General features: G+C 32.7%; 2 protein-coding genes across 2 annotated transcripts; both read left to right on the top strand.

Annotated features, from left to right (window-relative positions):
- Nucleotides 1-2,823: 2,823 nt before the first annotated feature.
- Nucleotides 2,824-6,249, top strand: LOC134273727 (DNA ligase 1-like). The gene is made up of 2 exons (XM_062755934.1): nt 2,824-2,897; nt 4,618-6,249. The coding sequence occupies exons 1-2, from the start codon at nt 2,876-2,878 to the stop codon at nt 6,141-6,143; spliced, it is 1,548 nt and encodes a 515-aa protein (XP_062611918.1). The 5' UTR covers nt 2,824-2,875; the 3' UTR covers nt 6,144-6,249.
- A 2,392-nt stretch (nt 6,250-8,641) lies between these two features.
- LOC134273203 (transcription elongation factor A N-terminal and central domain-containing protein 2-like) lies at nt 8,642-13,517 on the top strand. Its single transcript, XM_062755394.1, has 4 exons — nt 8,642-8,766; nt 8,933-9,074; nt 12,051-12,238; nt 13,041-13,517. The coding sequence occupies exons 1-4, from the start codon at nt 8,665-8,667 to the stop codon at nt 13,248-13,250; spliced, it is 642 nt and encodes a 213-aa protein (XP_062611378.1). The 5' UTR covers nt 8,642-8,664; the 3' UTR covers nt 13,251-13,517.
- Nucleotides 13,518-19,891: the final 6,374 nt, after the last annotated feature.

Genomic DNA, 19,891 nt, shown 5'->3' with positions numbered 1-19,891 from the left:
TTTATTTTGGCTTAAAAAAAGAGGGGGGGGGTTCAGACCTATCACAGCTTATAAGACTTTTCTGATGAGTGGGAATATTTACGGGGTCATTCATAAACAACCCCCCCCCCCCCCCCCCCCGCACAACATACAAACATATGTACCTCAAACAAAAAACAAACAAAATTTAAGTTTAAATTGAAAGATTCTGCATTATATCTTCCACATGAAAGATTTCCTACTTTGTCTATCCAGAAAACGACTCTATTTTGGATAAAATTTAACAACCAGTGAGTATGAGAGATGTTTATTCGAGCTTGCCGTTAAGATTTGCACTAAACGTGATCTTAATATTTCTTTTACATTTTATTTCTCTTTCCGTGGTTCAATAAGATATCAAATATTGCCCCCCCCCCCCCCTAGTCATAACCTTTTTACTACGGAAATGTTCATTCAAGTTCACATCCTCACTTTTTGTGAATGTAATTAATTTAGTAAGTTAGTGTAAAAAAATAGTACTGAAAGATGTTGAAGTTGAAACTTATCCCCCCGCCTGAATCAAACAATTGTTTTCTTTTTGTGTTTTATGCCCCTCCTGCATGAATCAAACAATTGTCTTCTTTTTTGTGTTTTTGCTTGTCAAATACTTTTCAAGTTCGTTTACCCCTAGCTGCAATAATGTAGCCCTCTCCGATTTTTTTTATCTGATATTTTCTGGAGAGGGCTACAATTCCATCGCATCTCCGTAATGGTGCAAATATATTTTTTTGATACGGGTGATTGGAGGCAAAATAAATTATTTTTACATTAAACTTACTTCTTATAAGACGGAATTTTTATTCACTGTCAACAACATAGCCTGTTAAACTCGAAAACCATGTTAAATAAATCTGTGTCTTTCCCAGCTGCAATATTCAGCAGCCATGACAGTTCACGCGTGACGTAGTGAGACTTTCGCTTGAAATTTGGAACAACCAAATAAAGCAAATGTCGATGTTTATAAACGATTGTGCAATAATATATTACAAAAACATCGATAAATAAAACCATTTCAAGTGTTATTTTTGCGCAAACAGCGATACGTAAGCTTAAAATAAGGGAATTCCTAGTAGATCCGCTCCTATAGAACCTAAATTCTCATTGGCTGTCCCAAAATACAATCCATCAAGGTCAGTAAACATGGCGGATAAATTCAAGTTAAGCTGTTGACACACACGAAAAATAACCGATATATGGGTCGTTGTGAATATTTTTGGATCGATTTATGTTTTGCATAATTACATATTTGGATTCCAGGTAAGAGATAATAATAAAATAGCCGTTTACTGATAATTTGAGCCGAAATCCGTGCGGGAGTGATCCACTGCCGCATCTGCGCCATTATAGAGATCCTAAGGAGTTGTAGCCCTCTCCCAAAAAAAAATTTAAAAAAAAAAAAAATCGGAGAGGGCTACATTATTGCAGCTAGTTTACCCCCTTCCCCCTTTTCAAATTCGATTCTAGGTGACTGTTATGCTAGCGATTTTCGTAAATAAGAGATGAGCATGACAAATTCAACTTTTATTTAATAGTGGGGGATTGATAGATAGAATGTTCTATCGTTAAAATGATATTGTCCTACGGACCCGGTTTAACGATAGAATTCGTTCCGTGTATTCGTAATGTAGCAGAAAGAATCACGGGCGATAACTCGCATAGTGCATTTACTTGGAACAATCTAGAGAGTTCCGAATGTAAACATGGCCGGTAATTTGAATCGAGAGAAAAACGTTGAGAAAATTAATTGGATTTTCGTATTTATATGGATTATTTTTTGGGATAAAAGGCATAAGCAATCTCAAGAAGGTTTGTTTTGATTATTTTGGTAGTTATTCCCAGTGCAAATCATTTTATATTCTTCAAAATCGTTTCGGAGCGGATCCGCTCCGATCTGCTACATTACAAGTATATGGGACGTATTCTAACTGTGGTGAGGGCATGTACCGAGACACAGTTAGATTATTCTAACTAGGGGATTGAATGTGTACAAGATATATCGTTTATGATAAAATTTGTACATTTTAAATGATTTAATCCAAAATAATATATTCCGTTTTCCGTTCCGTTCCGTTGTCCGTTCCGCGTTTTAGCAACACCCTCACATTTCAATGCATATGATAAAATTAAACGATTTGTATGAAAACCTCACTTGATAAAAAGAAACTGAATTATACATTCAACATTTTTTAAAAATAAAGTTCACGTTCACTGAAAGAGGAAACGAATAATTTCATGTACAATTTGTCAGAATGAAAATTGTAAAAGAGAGAACCAAATATAGACTTGATTTCGGATTCTGCAAATAGTAGAATATTCTTATGATTATTAGCCTGAAAGATAGATTGTAAAAGGTTTGCATCTAAATTTTCTTTATTTAACTTAACTGATAATGCAGTTTAGTTTTTGACTAAGTTGACAAGAACCTTGTGTCGTTGATATTTCGATTTAGTTTGAATTTCCTCAGTTTCATTGTTATTTTTGTCATATTTTATTGTTTATTATATATGTTTAATAGAGCACAGGCGCCTGAATTTTTATAAATCAGACGCTCAAATGGCAAAATATCGAGAAATTCTTTTAATTTTTTTTTATTCGGCTAACAAAACGTTAGCCGAATGTTAGTAACATTTAACAGATTTTTTTAGTATTTTTTTTTATTTGCACTACAGTACAACAATGCAGTTAATGCTTAGGAGATGGATTTGTAATGTTTTGTTTCCAATCTCTTGTGTAATTAAAATTAAAAAATGCATTTAAACACTACAGATAAATTATGAAATATTTTCAGACAATCTATTTATAATGATCGAGACCAGACAGGAAAGAATATTGAACGTGTTTTTCTGTTAATCAGAATATGGAATCCTCAAACTCTAAAGGTAAGTTTTTTAAACACCTTCTGATGAAGTTAAAATATCAGTTATTAATATTAGATAGATAGTAATTAACAGTGACATTTAACTATTAGTAATTCTTATACATTGTTAGGCTTATAATAATATATTTCCTAAGATATACATTGACACATGTAATTAATTTTTGTGGATCCCGATTTCTAACTCATTTGAGGGAAAGACTCAAAAGAGCTTTTCTGATCACTTTTTATCCAGTCTCAAGTAGTACCAATCTCCCATGCAGAGTTGTCGTTCGTTCCTCTCTTAGACACCTCTGCAATGGGCTCACGTCAAGATTTTTGACATAACGTATAAAACGTGATATTTGAATGATTATTTGAATTCAAATTGATAGTTCTGGATTGATTTAGTAAATATCTACTTTAAGCATAGAAATTGAATTATAACAAATTAAAACAAACGCACTATTTCTCGTGTTTAACACTGTGTATACGCGAGCCAACGACAGAGGTGAATGTATGAGCCGATGGTAGAGAGTGAAGTAGTACATGTATGTCTGTCTGTAACCTTTCATATTTTGGATTTTCTCAAAAACTACTGTATGAGTTTCAACCAAACTTGCAAAAAATATTCTGAGGAACAGGGGATTCAAACATGGGCCTCATTTTCTTCTAGGAGGAGATAATTCTGGGTTAGAGAAAAATTATTTATCTTTTATGATCTTTTTATCAGAAACTACTGGCCGGGCTAAAAAGTATGAAACTTATGTAGAAGCATCCTTATAGGTAGCTTTTAGGTAATGCAAATTCAAACCATGACCCTCAGTGAACAGACAAGGCCACAGTGAGGGAACAAATTTGACATTATTAAGAATACAAAGCAAATTAAAACTGAAGACCAACACCTAGAGGTTATAATTGCAGATGATTCTTACATGTGGATACAGAAAGGTACTTGATAGGGTCAGAGTGTAACTAAAGTTGTAAACTTAGAAATATATTTATTATTAAAACAGATCACCAACACTTCATGAGAATGCAGCAGTAAATTTATTATGTTGACCAGTTTGACCTGAGAAGGTTGTCATCAGAATAATCAAGCATATAAATTTATCTATTAATCTATCTATTATTAGGAATACATAGAAAATTTGTTTTAAAAAATCTTCTCCTAAAAATGTCTAGTCATATCGTTTAAATTAAAATTTATTAAAATAACTTAAAATCATGATCTCTTTAGAAAGGTAGAACCACAATCTGTGATCAAAATTTTACAATGCAAGGCACATTTTACACACTGGAAAAATGTTCATTTGTTCAGATTTACACAGACCTTTAATTTCATGGTATGTATTAGCAACACAGCTGCTAAGTTGATCACTATACTTGGTATGGTAAACAAGCAAAAATTAAGTACGGTTTTAGACTAGTGTTTAACACACCAAGAGAAACATTGGGGGTGGGGGCTTTATTTTTGATTTCTCTTGTATTTGTATGTTATGTATGGCAAAATAATTGAGGGGCACACTGTCAGAAGTTTATTAGTTGTTTTTCAAAACCTTTTTTCCTATAAATTTGGTCAGTAGAAAAAAAATTAATTAAAATGAAAAAAAAATTATAGAATTAAAATAATTTTCTTTCTCTCATGTTTAAATGGTTATAGCTCTTTTTATTCTTTACTTCATTAGAAAATTAAAATTTTTCAAATGAAATACACCATGGTTGAATTACTAATATATTTTCAGGTTTTTGTAAAAAGAAAACCGAACTGACCATGATTAAAACCAAACTGACCATGATCAAAACTGAATTAAAAAACAAGTATGTGGTGGAAGCATATGAAAGATTAAAGGAAAAAAATGATTTGAAAAGTTTGAAGCAGCTTCTCTTCTCATGCCTTTGTCGAATGGAAATGTTTACATCATACTTTGTAAATGAAGACAATGTATTCGAAGGAGTAATGAATGTGATGGAGATTGTTCAAAATTTTCGGAATCAAGAAAAGAGATTTCATGGAAATGTTAGTGTGCCAGGACTTGACAGGTTTATGAATTCATACTTTCATTTTTGGATACAAGCAGAGACTAGAAGCAAGTGCAAGTTTAAAATTTCCAAATTTTCAACTGTCAGTGAAAACTCTGAAAGAAAGGAAATAAAACAGAGTTCAGACAAAGATAATATTTCTAAATCTACAACTGTCAGTGAAAACTTTGAGGGAATGGATGCAGAAAAGCATACAGACTTACAACCAAATGAGAGACAAAATGAAAGAATTAAAAAAGAACTATTGCTTCCTCAGGTTTTGTATAAAAAATTTGATGTTAATGAAAAACTATTTGGAAAACTTTACCCACCACAAAGGACTGGACCAAAAATTTCTTCAGTTTCTCATTGCAGGGAAAAAAGCTTTGATGAAACATCAGAGGATGAACAGAATAAAATTCTTGGACTTGACTTCCTAGAATTGCAATCAACAAAAATAAGAAATAGATATGTGTTGGAGACATTTAACTTTAAAAAGGGAGATTTTATAAAAATCTATGACTGTCTTTGTGAATGGGAAGGCATAGCTCAAGAGAGGGTTCATTTACAAAACTTTGCTGCTGCAGTAAGGAATACAGTAAGAGAGGCAGACAGATTGAAAAAATCTGGGAATAATCTGTATGATTCTTTCTTGAGGGAGTTTTTCAAATTTCCTCTTAATGAAAAAAGGAAAGGAAGTATCAAGGAGATGGGGGGAAAAGAGAGGGAGAAAAAGAAAAGAAAAAGAGAGGAGAGAAATAAAAGTGCATCAACTGAAACACAAACACCACTTTATGATGAAGTGAAAGAAATAAAGAAAGAAGTAAATGTCGTTGACACAACAGTGGTGAAGAAACCAAAAAAGAGCAATGAAGAAACCATGAAACAAAAAGTTATGAAAGTAAAAATTGGAAAGGTTGATGGAAAAAAATCTGCAGTGAGAAGAGACCAAAAATGCAGGACAAAACCAAAGAACTCTAACATGGCTAAGAAAAGGAAGAGCACAGGAAAGAGGAAAAGGAGATTAGATGTGCTGGAATTGCAAATGAGAATGAAATTACAGCAGCAAAGAAAACTTTATCAGAAAATTAAAAGACAGAATAATCTGCTTGTCAGACAAAGGAAACATATTCGAGTGCTCAAACGGAAATTGGCAGGTGTTTGCTCAACAAGTATATGTAAAGGAGTTCAGTGTTCCTTACTTGAAGCAACTCCAAAGACTCTCTTAGTTAGAGTACTGAAACCATGATGAGAGAACAATATTTTCAGGAAGACTTTTACAAAAAGAAAATCATTGTCAAAATTTAAGAGAGAGATGGGGGGGGGGGGGGATGAGGAAAGGTGATTGGGTTCAAAATAAATTGAGATAGAAAATGTTTCTCACATGTAAAAAATACATGATTTCACACTTTTTAATATGCATTGTACATGCAGTTATGTACTTTTTAAGTTGCAATAATAAAAGATGTTTAACTTTACCATGTCATCCTTTTGAATTGAAAAATACTCTAATGTATGTCATACATCAATGAAATATATTTTAGGGTTAACAAATAGTATTCCAGCTCAAAGGTCCATTAAACAAATTGTACTGATCGGAATCAGAGGAAGCACGGACTTCTAAAACATCAGGGGTGGGATCAGGTGCCATGGAGAAGTGAGCATCCCCTGCCGATCAGTCACACCAGCAGTGTGCTCCTTGTAATGATAGGGAAATATTAGGGAAATAATTCAATGTGTAAATAATCAGTGGTCTAACAATAACATATAGTAGGAAAACGTCAGCCAGCATTTGACTCAATGATAGATGGCATTTGCTGACAAGGTCATTGTATCGATCAATGAACGTATAAAATGATGACTTTGAAGAAGACTGTTAATGTTCTTGATTTATCAATTTATCTGACTTACCTCGTTTTAGAAATTGTTCTTAGAGCATGCTCTTGCGTATCGAATCAACTGATAGTTATAAGTCCCGTGCATATGCATGTGATAATGGTGACTGAATGTACATTGCTGCATAAGTAAGTGAATTTGACGATTGCAATGTTAAAGTCTCCACATTTATAATATATTTTATTTGCTAGATTACTATCATCGTGTTTTTGTAATAAAATATCAAAACATTAAACAGAAGCAGGCCTTCTAAAATTAAATTTCTTACCTTACTAACCTTAGCATCTAATCCTTTGACTTCCTTCTGACTAATCTAGCATGCTAGAGATTCACGTCAACATATTTTTGACTTCCCGTAACCTCTAGCATCCATTATAAAAATCATCACCGCTGAAACCACAAGTGGAAAAATGTCGTTTGCAATTTGAATGTTTGTACATGTTTGGTTGTTTTTTTAAATCAATATTTGTTCAATTTTTACTTTAAAATTCACATAGGACAGATTTTCTCCATTTTTGAAAAATGATATTTGCACATTTCATTAATGTTATCATTCTAACATTGTATTAAAACAATGAGTTGGAGCATACCTGCAGTGCGCTCGGTGACTTTTACCCATGAAGCATTTTATATATCATGGAAATTTTTAATTAATGTAATTTTCCTGACGTCATATATCAATTAACGTATTGCGTCATGGTTGATGAAAATGTCTTTGCTTTAATATCTCGAGCTTCTCTGTTTAGGACATAATAATTTATTCCTCTGCCAAAGTTTGATTTTAAGGGCAAATATTGCCTTGAATAATTTAATTTATCAGGAACAAAACTTACAACTTATAGTTAAGAAAAATACAAAACTTGACTAATAGCAAATTGTCCCTATATAATTATAATTATATACTGAGTACTCTAAAAAATCATGGACTTCATGCTGTGTCATGTAGCTTGATGACAAATTGGAGAGAAATACTTTCATTTTGTTTAATTTATTTGGTTACTAGGATACCATTTTGGATGAAGTATCATTCTACCTTTCCATACCATGTTCTATAACAGCCACTGTAAAGATCCTGTGTATGTCACAAGTAGAGTTCAATGAATCTTATCAGAAGAATAGGAAGCAGCTAAAGCCATAAAATACCTTTTACCTCACCTCTGCCAATCGGCACCTTTTGACTCGCTCCATTCAACATGTGCGAGGTACGATTTTTCTGCCGATTTTTCCGTGAAATCCTGGCTTACGATTGGTTGAAGACTGTCACGTGAAGGCAGTGTTAATCTATCTGGTCGATGTATTACATCACAAACACAAACGTGACGTCATAATAGGCACAGTATAAGCGGAACGAAGCATGAAGCAGAGAAACACATAAATAAACTCGGCTCCGCCTTGCCAGGTATGAAATTTACTAACCAGGTATCATCCCGTACCCTGTCACTAACAGACTATGTAACTAATAGTACTTGCTTTAAAATAATGTTTGTTTGTCCTCTCAGCCGGATACCCCCCCCCCATTTACGAAACAAGTATCTGTGCTCCGAGAAGGTAGGTAGATGGAAAACTAAATTACAACATCAACACTAAATTTACAAAATCTATTAAAAGCATACATGTAAGTAATATGTAGATCTAGTTCAATTTCAAACAAATTAAAACAGTTGGTGATAAAGAAAATAATTAAATTATTACTGTAGAACCCTTTTTCTGGCGATTCAAAACGTTCTAGTCGGGTCATTTCAGTCTGTCGCCAGTGTCGGTCGGCAAGATGACCTGAGCTGTGCTAAAAAAAAAATATACGTAGCTTTCCGTCGAATACGTTGATGTACACTTTATTTAATCGAAAGGTACTTCCGGTGTAAACATTCTCCGCGATGGACAAGTTCGTTGTAAGGAAAAAAAGAGATAACACAGTCGATAGACCTTCAGGACAAGAGAAAAAGGGTCTAAAACAAACAACAATTGATTCTTTAAAGGTGAATATTGATAAAAACTAAATTATGAGACTCAGTATGATATACAATGTGTAATCAAATGCATCATTAAAATCAAAACTGAAGAGAGATTTTAATTTCAAGAGGAAGTATGTATTATGTTGAATCTGTAATGAATGAAAATGAAAGAAATAAATTTTACTTTCAGGGAGTAGTAGTTGTCGAAGAGATCAAGAGAGCTAAGGCTATTTTAAAGCAGCCAACCACAACAGTTAATCAGATGATAGAATGCTTATCAGGTCTCGAGAAAAAGATACCATCTAGAAAGGTCTTACTGGAGACCAAAATAGGTGAGATTAAAAAGATGGAACTAGGTAAATCATACAAGAAACAGAGATTATTTGAAAGTCACACTGTTTAGTATTTGAAAGTAGTGCTGGGTATCGCGACGGAAAAATCGTATCGCGATATATTGCAATATTATATTTTGTATTGCAATATATCACAATATAAATATTTAATAATTTTTTGCTTTTTGTGAAGGTTAAATGAAAACACAAACTCATATTACATGTATTCTCGAGTTGATATTCCAATTGCCTGATTGCGTTATGTCGGCGCAAGCGGCAAGATAAGTTTTTTTGTTGGCACAACTTGGTGAATTCAATTAATTGTAATACTCAGATTCAGCTTTAACGTGAAGGGGTTTCATATAACAGTTGTCGTTGTTTGGTTTTTGAAAGAGACAAGTCTCTGGTTTCTGATCACACTTCACGTAGCTTGCCGCCATATTTTACCTTGAAAAAGGCAAATAACTCTTTTTGGGGATTTTTTACCCAAAAGGACCCAAAAGGAACCCAAAAGGACCCAAAAGGAACCCAAAAGGACCCAAAAGGAACCCAAAAGGACCCAAAAGGAACCCAAAAGGACTTTAATTAATATATAATAAAACATTGAAAATTAATAATTTGAAGTAAATTACGAATATTATATTATATTTTTACATAAAAGTTGGCAAAAACATACTTATATTGTTGCAACTGTAACAATAACATAAACTTTTATAGCACACCAAACACTAAATCTGGTCAGGTATGCTTTGATTTCTTTATCTGAAATTAACAAAGTATTAATTTACTTCTCCTTCTGTTTAACCATATCTTACTATATGATATTTCATAAATGAAAAAAAAAATTTTTATCTTATTCATGTTTTAGGCATATGATCGGGATGGGTGGGGGTTATGGGTGGTAGGGACCTCCCACCTCCACCCTTACCACACACTTTACCCACAAAAAAAATAGTTTTAGATTTAATAAAATATGAAAATGTTCATTATATATCCATTTATTGTCTTTATTTCAAGTCCTTTTGGGTTGTTCTTAATTTCCTTTTGGGTTCCTTTTGGGTCCTTTTGGGTCCTTTTCAATATATAACTTAGCAAAAAGACGCACCGCTCTTTTTGTAACAATTTATAGCATATCGAACCCGAACCGGTATTCACAAAAAAATACCGCGATACGTATTGTGAAGAAAAAAATCGGGATACACCGGTTAACCGGTAATATCGCACAGCACTATTTGAAAGGCATCTTGATTATTGTAAGTAAAAAAAAAATCATTATCAGGTCCGGTACAATCTCTTAATTTAGCTATATAGCTTTAAATAGCTATATAGCTTTATTAAGCTATTCAAAACAGCTTTATTTAGCTATTTATATACAGTTTTTCACAAAAATGTTTTTTGCTAAAAATAAACAATAAGTTGCATGTATTTGACTCTTCATATATTTACTTTGGGCTATCAAAACAACAACCAAAATCAAAGATAGTTCTAACATTGCAGCTTTGAATACTTTTAAGCAAAAAAAAGAATTTCTATTGTTAGAGTAACTGTCAATGGTTTATGTGTGTGTTGAGGCATGGATAAGTATGATTGCTTCCTATTGTGCTAAACTGTAACTAATCAATTATCTTGTTGACCATAATTGGTTTCCTTTATAATTTAATTACAGTGGTAACTGTATCAATTGCTTTATATAGCCCAAAAACTTGTAGAACTTTGAGTACAAAGTCTCTCAAGGAGACGTAATTTGATGAGTGATTTTTATATGCATTTCTTTTAGAAGAGTTCAAGGTTGTATATCATCACTGCACCAAGGTGCGCTTTTTTTGTGCATACTGAGAAAATTACACCTTAAAGAAAAAAGTGTAGTAAAATAGCTAAATTAAGCTATTCTGAATAGCTTCATAAAGCTACCGGTATTTAAAGCTATATAGATAAATCCAGAGATTGTACTGGACCTGATTATTACATTTTACATACTGTAAAATGAGAAAATTTGGCGCAGACGTATATTAGTGCAAACGCAAGTGGAAATGCATTGCTGCAAATAAAATTTAGCACTTGCACTTGTCATTGAAATATATAAAAGTGATATTGTTTTCTTTTATCCAAGCCTGTATTTGACTTGTTGGTTAGCCAAGCAGAGTACACAACAGCACTCCCGTATATAAGTACTCATTCGTCAACTTTACCATGGTGTTGCAATCACATGGACGTGGCACAATTTTTAAATTTAATTTAATTTTTTTAAATAAAAGAAATAGAGAACTTACGCATTTCATTCATATTAAAATAATGCGTGCATCGAAAGAAAGTTACTTGGAAAAATGGTAATCATAATCAGGTATTGTCTGCAAGCTCAATCCCTATGCTTCATTGCATTGTTTACTTCGAGGCAATAGATGATTGGCACGTCGAGAAGCCAAACTTTGAAGGTGCTTATGATAAGTATCGGGTAACAACTACCAATGATTTAATTGAATTATAATTTGGCAGAACTTTATCGATCGATCCTACCATGTGCAGTGCAAGCTAGTGTGTACAGGTATATAAAATCCATCGACCCTTCGACATAACATAATAGCGTGTTCCTGTTAACATGTACTTATGTGAAAGTTTTGAACATGCACAAAACTAATATTTAGAAATCCTTTAGCGCACCATGAATTTTAGCGCTCAGGAGCTTTTGCACCAAAGGCGCTAAAATTAGTAGTGCGCCTAATATTCTCGTTTTACAGTATGAGTCCTTTAGTGGTCTTTGCTTTTTACATAACTTTTCTAATGCAATCTGTGTGATGCTTTTTGATTAATAAAATAATGGTTATATAGCAAACAGGCTATAAATGACATAATGTTCTTTCATAAGGACCTTTAAGTTTGCATGTACGTGACATGTGCATTTTGCTTAATTTTAATTTATAACAAACAGTGTATGTCATAAGTCATGATTGATTTGATTTCCTTTCCACCATTTTTCAGGAAATGTGATAAATAAGTTGAGGAAACATGAAAATGAAGAAGTACGCCAACATGCCAGGCAAGTGTATGTCAAGTGGAAGACTCACTTTGTTGAGCACCGAGACAGACCCCAGATAGAGGTTCAATGTGATCTCAGGACAGAGAAAACTCGGAAGGCTGGAAGAAAGTTCATATCAGAAGCATTAGAGGTACTTGCAATATTATATAAATGGTGCCTGTTTTGGAGGGTAACAGTTGAAATTGACACCCCAAGGAAAACCATTGTCAACCGACGCGACAGCGGAGGTTGACAATGGTTTTCCGTGGGGTGCCAATTTCAACTGTTACCCTCCAAAACAGGCACCATTTATTTTATTATACTGAATGTCTTCTTAAATTAAGTCAGCAAAAAAAATCGTCAATCACCTTTACGTTCATGTTTAGATAGCCTTCAAACTCCTTGCTACTTCTAAAAAGATTTACTGACCTTTTTATTGTTTGTTTGATACTCTAAGAGTCTTTTATCATATAAAGTTTCGTTATTTCTGCACTCGCAAGCATGTTTCATCTGTTGTTTGTTGTTTTCAAGTAAACTACATCGGACGCAAGCTTTTATTGACGTCAACTTTTTTCCAGTTCTTTCAAATGCGCAACTGACGTTTTAAGAATTCTACGGTGAACCGTACGCGCATAATATCCACGCATGTGGCATTACCGTTGTGTTACCCGTTGTCACATGCGTTGCTAAGGCTGAGGGTAATAGAACGGATTGTTAACTGCATCTAACCCAATCAGATTTTAGTATTTAACATGAAAGTATAATAAACACTGTTGTTGACATGCCTGAGTCAAAAATTTTTTAGCTATTTTAGATGGAAATATTTAATAGACCTTGTGTCTAATTCAGATGCTTCAGGATACCATGGTTATAGTCAAGACAATGTTTTTCCTTTTCATCATTATTTGTTGCATATCTGTATGAGTGAATATGAGCTTTTTTTCTTAATTTAGCTGCAAACTGATGGAGGATTGCCAGAGATCATTGAAAGAGAGGTTTTTTTCATGAACAACAGATTTCTAAGCAGTCAGTACAAAAAGACTATGAGGAATATTTGGTTCAAACTTAAAAATGACCAAGCAATTAAGGATCAAGTATTAGATTCATCACTGACTGTAAAGGAACTTATAGAAATTTGCACACCAGGAGGAATGCCATCTTGACGGAATGACCCCAAAACGAAAAGTTCAGAATTGATTGATCTTTTTTAACATGTTTAGACTATTGTTGACATATTTTAAATGTCAATGCACAAATGCACAATTTTCTTGTATTATTTCTTATTAAACCAAGTGTCAGTTTGACTAAACAGGTATAATGTGTGGTTGATTTTGATAGGGAATTAAATTATTTATTCATTTCAGCCCGATTGTGTAATTATATCGTTGGCCTATTTCTAAAAACACTGTTTATATTAAACGATTTTTTTTAACATTGTGCAATTATATCCTTGGCCTATTTCTAAAAACACTGTTTATATTAAACGATTTTTTTTAACATCGAATGACTGCATACTGTACTGATTTTACTATTTAGTCAAAAATAATAATAAGGGAATTTTCTTATTTGGTTTTAGGAAACTCTAAACACTGCACAATGATGAGTTCTAATGTCTAGGTACATGTAGTTTAAGCATTTAAATTTGAGTAATCTGCCTTTTGATGTACAATCACATCTGTTTCTTTGTTTTGTTTTGAACATATTTAATTGACAACATGTCAAAAACTTACATAGTCCTCTCCAATTTCATTATTCCATTATCATTCCATTACAATGGCGTTAACAGAGGATACATTTTTGAAATACCAGTACATGTAGATAAAAGTATTCTTAACAGTATATTAAGCTAAGATAAAGTGAGTGAAACATATTTGTACATCATACTTTCCCATAAAAGTGAATCTATTGTGGACTACATCATTGTTTGAAAAATGTTCAAGGTGGGAATGTATGTTGAAATTGAACTAGATAGATTCATTTCTATATGTCTCATATTGAATGGAGTTTTCATACTTTGATATAATTTTATCTTTTATATAAGTGCTTGAGCTTCCTTGATACTAACAACTCATATTTCCAAACAGTACTTGATGAAACTTTATCCAGACTAACATCAGATCAAGTATTTAATCATTATTAAAATATTAGTAGTCTTAACATAATTTTTTCTTTTTTTGACCCTGCAATTAGCTATCACATGAATAGATGTTGTAATCAAATGCATGTTGTGAAGTGCATCTGATTTTTGATAGTACTGCAGAGAATTTTAAATTCTTTGGTTATATTTTAGATTGTAATATGTTTTTTTTAAACATGAAATACATATTAACAATTATTTGTAGTTGTTAATATAAAAAATAATAAAGAAATTTTAATTTTCAGCATGTCTTCTTTATTTTAAATTTTAAACATTTTGAGGCACTTACATCCTCCTTTGATGTTGTAGGATTTTCAAAAAAAAAAACTGCTATTAAGGTGCATCGATACTCTTACTAGAGAGATAACTCTTTCAAAGTTGGGATCAGGTGCCATGGAGGACGGGTCACACCCGCCGTGTGCTCCTTGGCACGATCGGGAAATAACGGAAAAATCCGTTGGCAGTTCAGTGTAAAATAAGGAACTAACAATTTGTATGAAAAACGTCAGTCAGCATTTGATTCAATGATAAATTATAATTGCTGAAAAAGTCATTGTATCGACCACAGAACTTGCAATATGATGATTTTAACGATACTGATGATATTCTTGTTTCATCAACTTGTATGTCAAAAATTTACCTCATTTAGAGTATGCTCTTGCTTATTGAATCAACTGAGAGATATTAACTTCGTATGCAGTAGTGCAGGTGATGAAGGATACCAGTATTGCTGCATAAGTAATGGATGTTGACGATTGAAAAGTTAAAATCATCACATTAATCATAGAGCTTGGTTGTTATATTACCATTAACGTCTTTTTTGAGTAAAATATCCAAATATGAATCAGATGCGTCAGACTCTGTGGTGTCTTTATTTCAAGCTGACCGGGATATATCGTATCGACTTAAGAATGCTTGGAAATAACCATTGTTATTGTTAATATTGACAATACGTCGTCGATATATCTAAATGTCAAGTTGAAGGCCACAGCAAGTGTTTTCTTCTTTTCGCGTACAAGATTTGACAAATTCTGCTTCATATGATTCATCCTTGATCTGCTGTGTTTTTGTCATTGTTAGACGTGTGAGAATGATCCTCTTTCTGCAACTGAAAGATAACTTAAAGCTAATAACAAGATCAGTATCAAAAATTTGTTCGCCCTATTCGACCGGTCTCTCGCTATATCTGAGGGTTCCTATATGGAGAGCCGCTTACTTATTATCGTTTTACTAACAGCGTGACAGTTTGCTTGATAGGGCGTGCTAAAATTTTGTATGCTGATCATCATTTTACTCATCGATTGGATGCTTGATTTCAATGGAATCAATAATATTTAGCATATGAAAGACAGAACCCAGCAATACCAATAACAATACCGACCAATCGCATTGAATAAACAATTACATATGAACGGATAAAAAGTTTTACTTCCTATAATGATGATATTGATAGCTACATAGTATAACAGTAGCAGAGTAGTCTTACTAATTCCATTCTTTAAATTCTTATACGTATTTTTAACCCACCCGGTCAAATCAAAACGAAATATAATACATGCTTTTTGAAGACAGAAAACGGGCTTTGACTGACCACGTGTTGTTGCTGAATACAAATATCATACAGGTAAACAATCATTCAATGTGAATGGCCAGTATTATCGGGGTATTGTTGTATTCCGAGTTTCATATGTAAATCAGTATTGATTTTATTGATTCAATCGATGAGTAAAATGATAACCAGCACACAAAATTTTAGCACGCCCTATCAAGCAAACTGTCACGCTGTTTGTAAAATGATAATAGTCACTGTTCAGTTTAATCAATCGTCACCGGTGTAGACGGACGTATGCTATACCATCAATGTATACAGCACTCAGTTGCGAGAAAAAAAATACTGTGTAAGTATTTACTAATGCAGAACAGAAGAGTAAGATACCAAAGAGATGCAACAGTTGCACAGAACTGTGCATTATACAAACATACATAAATACACGTAACTGCAATCAAATGTCAACAAGGTAAGTAAGATAACCAGCACGAATGCAGGTTGCCATTCCATGCCGATACCCATGACAATAAAGCACTCAGGTGTAACATATGCGAAGAGTATACCATGGTGTTTATATCGTAAATAGTACAGAATAATATCGAAAATGGTGTATACTAAAGGCCGGTATACACGGTAAGATTTGTATTATAAGATTTGTATTAAAATACAAAATCTTACTGTGTATACACTCTTAATACAGTGTATCATAAGATTTTTCGAATCTTATAAAACTGTGTTAAGAATAGAGCAATGCTCTATAATTCCTAATACAAGTCTTAACATACCTATTACTTTCAACCGATGAAATGTTATGTCACTAGGGGTCATCCTATTTTTATCATTACTAAAAAAAAAAGCACACGGTAACTAATAATGGTTGACTTTACAAGTAAAGACATCGAAAAACTCGTGTCTTAATGGGAAGGAGAAAAATACTTGTGGAATATATCAAGCAGTGCATAGTAAGATGATAAACACTGCTATCAGAACCTCATCCTCCAATTTTATTACTTTGACAGAGAGAGATATATGGCGGGGAAAAATACGTTGGAATACGTAATTTATTTAGAATCTTATAAGATATGTATTAGCGTGAGTACAAGAAAGTATTATAATAAAAAAGTATTATAATACTTGTATTATACTACAAATCTCATCGTGTATACCGGCCTTAAGTATATGTTGGTAAACTTTTCCCGAGTACCATGAGATTTGGTGCCGAGCGAAGCGAGGGACCAAATCGAATGGCGAGGGAAAAGTTTAACAACATACTTCCCAGCAGGCACAGAACGTTGTTTAAACGTTGAATATTAGTTGAAGTTGGGTTTAGACGTTGATAAATCTAGATACAATATTGATTCAACGTTGACTTTTCAACGTTGAAAATTTAACGTTGAATCAACATTGAATTCAAATTGAGTTGAATTGCCAACATTGATTCAACGTTGGATCTTCGATGAGCGGGCCAATCCTATCTTTCGCTGATAGATAATATGGACTATGATATTGTCGGATTATAACACTGTCGGGCCATAACGAGGTCGGACTTGACAAAGTCGCACTACCGTATATCATTACTAACTATTATAACTAACAAGGATGGTAAATATAGACATTTTACACATTCAATGATAAATATGAATTCAGTAACAAATTTGCAAAAGTACGGATTAAGAGGATACGCAGTAGGACATCCGGAAAATATTCAAAAAGACAGCATAACACAACCCTCAGGACTCAACACCAAGATTTAATTTTAAAAATTCTCTTTAAAGAAAACATTTCGGCATGTCAGAGTACTAGTATCATTGAAGAAACATAATTTGTCGAAATGCATATCTGGTGCATCAAAAGTTGTACCGTATAAGATTTGCATCTTACCTGGGAATGGTTTCATGTTCTGGACTATTTCATGACCACATGTAAAAATACAAAACGTTTGTAAATGCTCGGGTTTTGTAACATGATTAATTTATAAAATGTATTTTGGTGAAAATTATTGTATCACAATTAACTATTGATAGGAAATTAAACACTTACTGTTTACAATATACCATTATGTTTTTTTTTCATATAGTGATAAACCGTATATATGTTTTCATTTAAGGGGTACGGACTATCTGCTATAAATTTCACCTTAGAAAGTTTTAAATTTGTAATATTGATTTTCATAAACAACAATAACATTAGAGCCACATGGAAAATATTTGAAGTATAAAGCGCTGCTTATTTTTTCAGAAATGATTTTTATGTGCAGATCATGAAATGAAGAAATGGAACACAAAGAATAGAAAGAGTACCAATTTATTACCACAACATTAAATATAATATATGAGGTGCATATGAAAATATTACTTACTATTATACCTATTTAAATCATGTTAGAAAACATCATGTAGCGATGTTTCCTAAGTCAGAAAATCACAATGTTATATGTGGTTGTAAGAAAAAAATATATCTGTGATGAGGAATTATCTTTCTTCTAAATATTTCTTCATGTGTAAAAAAAAGTGATTCTAATTAAAATACTGCATTAAGTCCTTGTAATATTAAACCATTTTTAAAATGGTACTTAAGAAGATACAACCTATTCAATTTATAAGGCATTTGATGTTGGATTAAAATGTTTTATTGTTAAATACAATAAAACAATTACAAAGAAATTTGCAAAAGAAATAGAAAGTAATGTTTCCATCAGATGATTGAACCCACCAAATTGACTACTCAGAGGTCTGAGGAAACGGACTGCGAGTAGTATTACTATTTTGTACTTTGAAAGTTATATGTCTTTTCAAACGGTCGCTATCCCTTCAATAATTCTGAAGGCATCTTAGCAACCGTGCAATAAAACGGTTGAAATTTTTAAGTAAGTATATATATTATTACTGTATGACAACCCCCTTTCCAAAATAAATAATTGAATAAATGTTGAATCAACCGTTTTTCAACATATAATCAACGCTGATTATCAATGTTGATTCAATGTTAAGACTTCAACGTTGATACAAATTTTCAGAATCTAACATAAAATCAATGTTGAATCAACATAGAAAAACAACGTTGATTCAAAGTTTATTCAATGTTGTGTGCCTGCTGGGTTAGTACATGCTTCACACGAGAAATTAAACCCTTTGTGTCTCTATCTATGTAATTAAAACTCTTTATGGGTTTCTTATTATTCAATCAAGATAAGGATAGTTTGACCCTGACTGTTGCAATTTTGTACAGGCCCTGATGTGATAATTACACCCTCGGGGAAATATCCACCTGTCAGGTGATGGTCTACAGTGAGTAGTTTTCAAACACAATACAGGTTCATTTCTATAGATTCAAAAATCTCTGTATGAAGATAGTCATGTCATTTTGATGGATTTAAGTCAGGAGCATTTTATTTTTGTGGACATTATTAAACGTTTGTTTTTGTTGGTAAAATTGATCAATTTCTCCTGAAAGCAAAGAATTCCACTGAAAATGAAAAGCAGGAAAAGAAAGGTTTATGATTGGATATACATGTACACTACCTGAGCAATATAGGACGGTTCCAACGTATTTGAACTTCTTAAAAAAGATCATATTTAGACTTTTTGCTGTTTCCCAATCAGTCTATAACTGTTTAATTGGAATCAAAGAATAAATTAGATAGTAAGTAAAATTTTATTGTTCTCACTTCTATAAATGCGATAATTCTGATTAAAATAACAATGTAAATGGTAAATCCTAAATATTCAATCAAAATTACCAGACATTTCTTAAATTTCTCTTTTACTTTTGATTTTGATTAAATTTTTTCATGTTTTTTTTTTATTTCGGCTAAAGTTGATCTTTCTTCTTCCTGTACTAATTTATGTAACTATGTAGATGTTTTGGACTATGTATCACATCAGGTCCATTATTCATTGTCTGGTGACCTTGCCATGTGTCCATGATTGAAATTACCTATCACTGGTAATGATTTGCTCAATAATTATGCACACAATGGCAGAGTCGCCCAACCATGAAGCTTGGGCTTGGGGTGTACCAAGTGATTTGGTAGCAGCAAAAATCCTTTGTTCGAGGTGTGAAACATGTACTAAGGCCTATTTATGAGTCATGTTCAGCTAAAAAGCCATCACCTCAAG

Source organism: Saccostrea cucullata, unplaced genomic scaffold (assembly GCF_032062105.1).
Source record: "Saccostrea cucullata isolate Sc308-1 unplaced genomic scaffold, CSIRO_AGI_Scuc_v1 ctg31, whole genome shotgun sequence".
Lineage (NCBI taxonomy): Eukaryota > Metazoa > Mollusca > Bivalvia > Ostreida > Ostreidae > Saccostrea > Saccostrea cuccullata.
The sequence above is the reverse complement of the archived record's forward strand: the minus strand, read 5'-3'. Positions and strand labels throughout refer to the sequence as shown.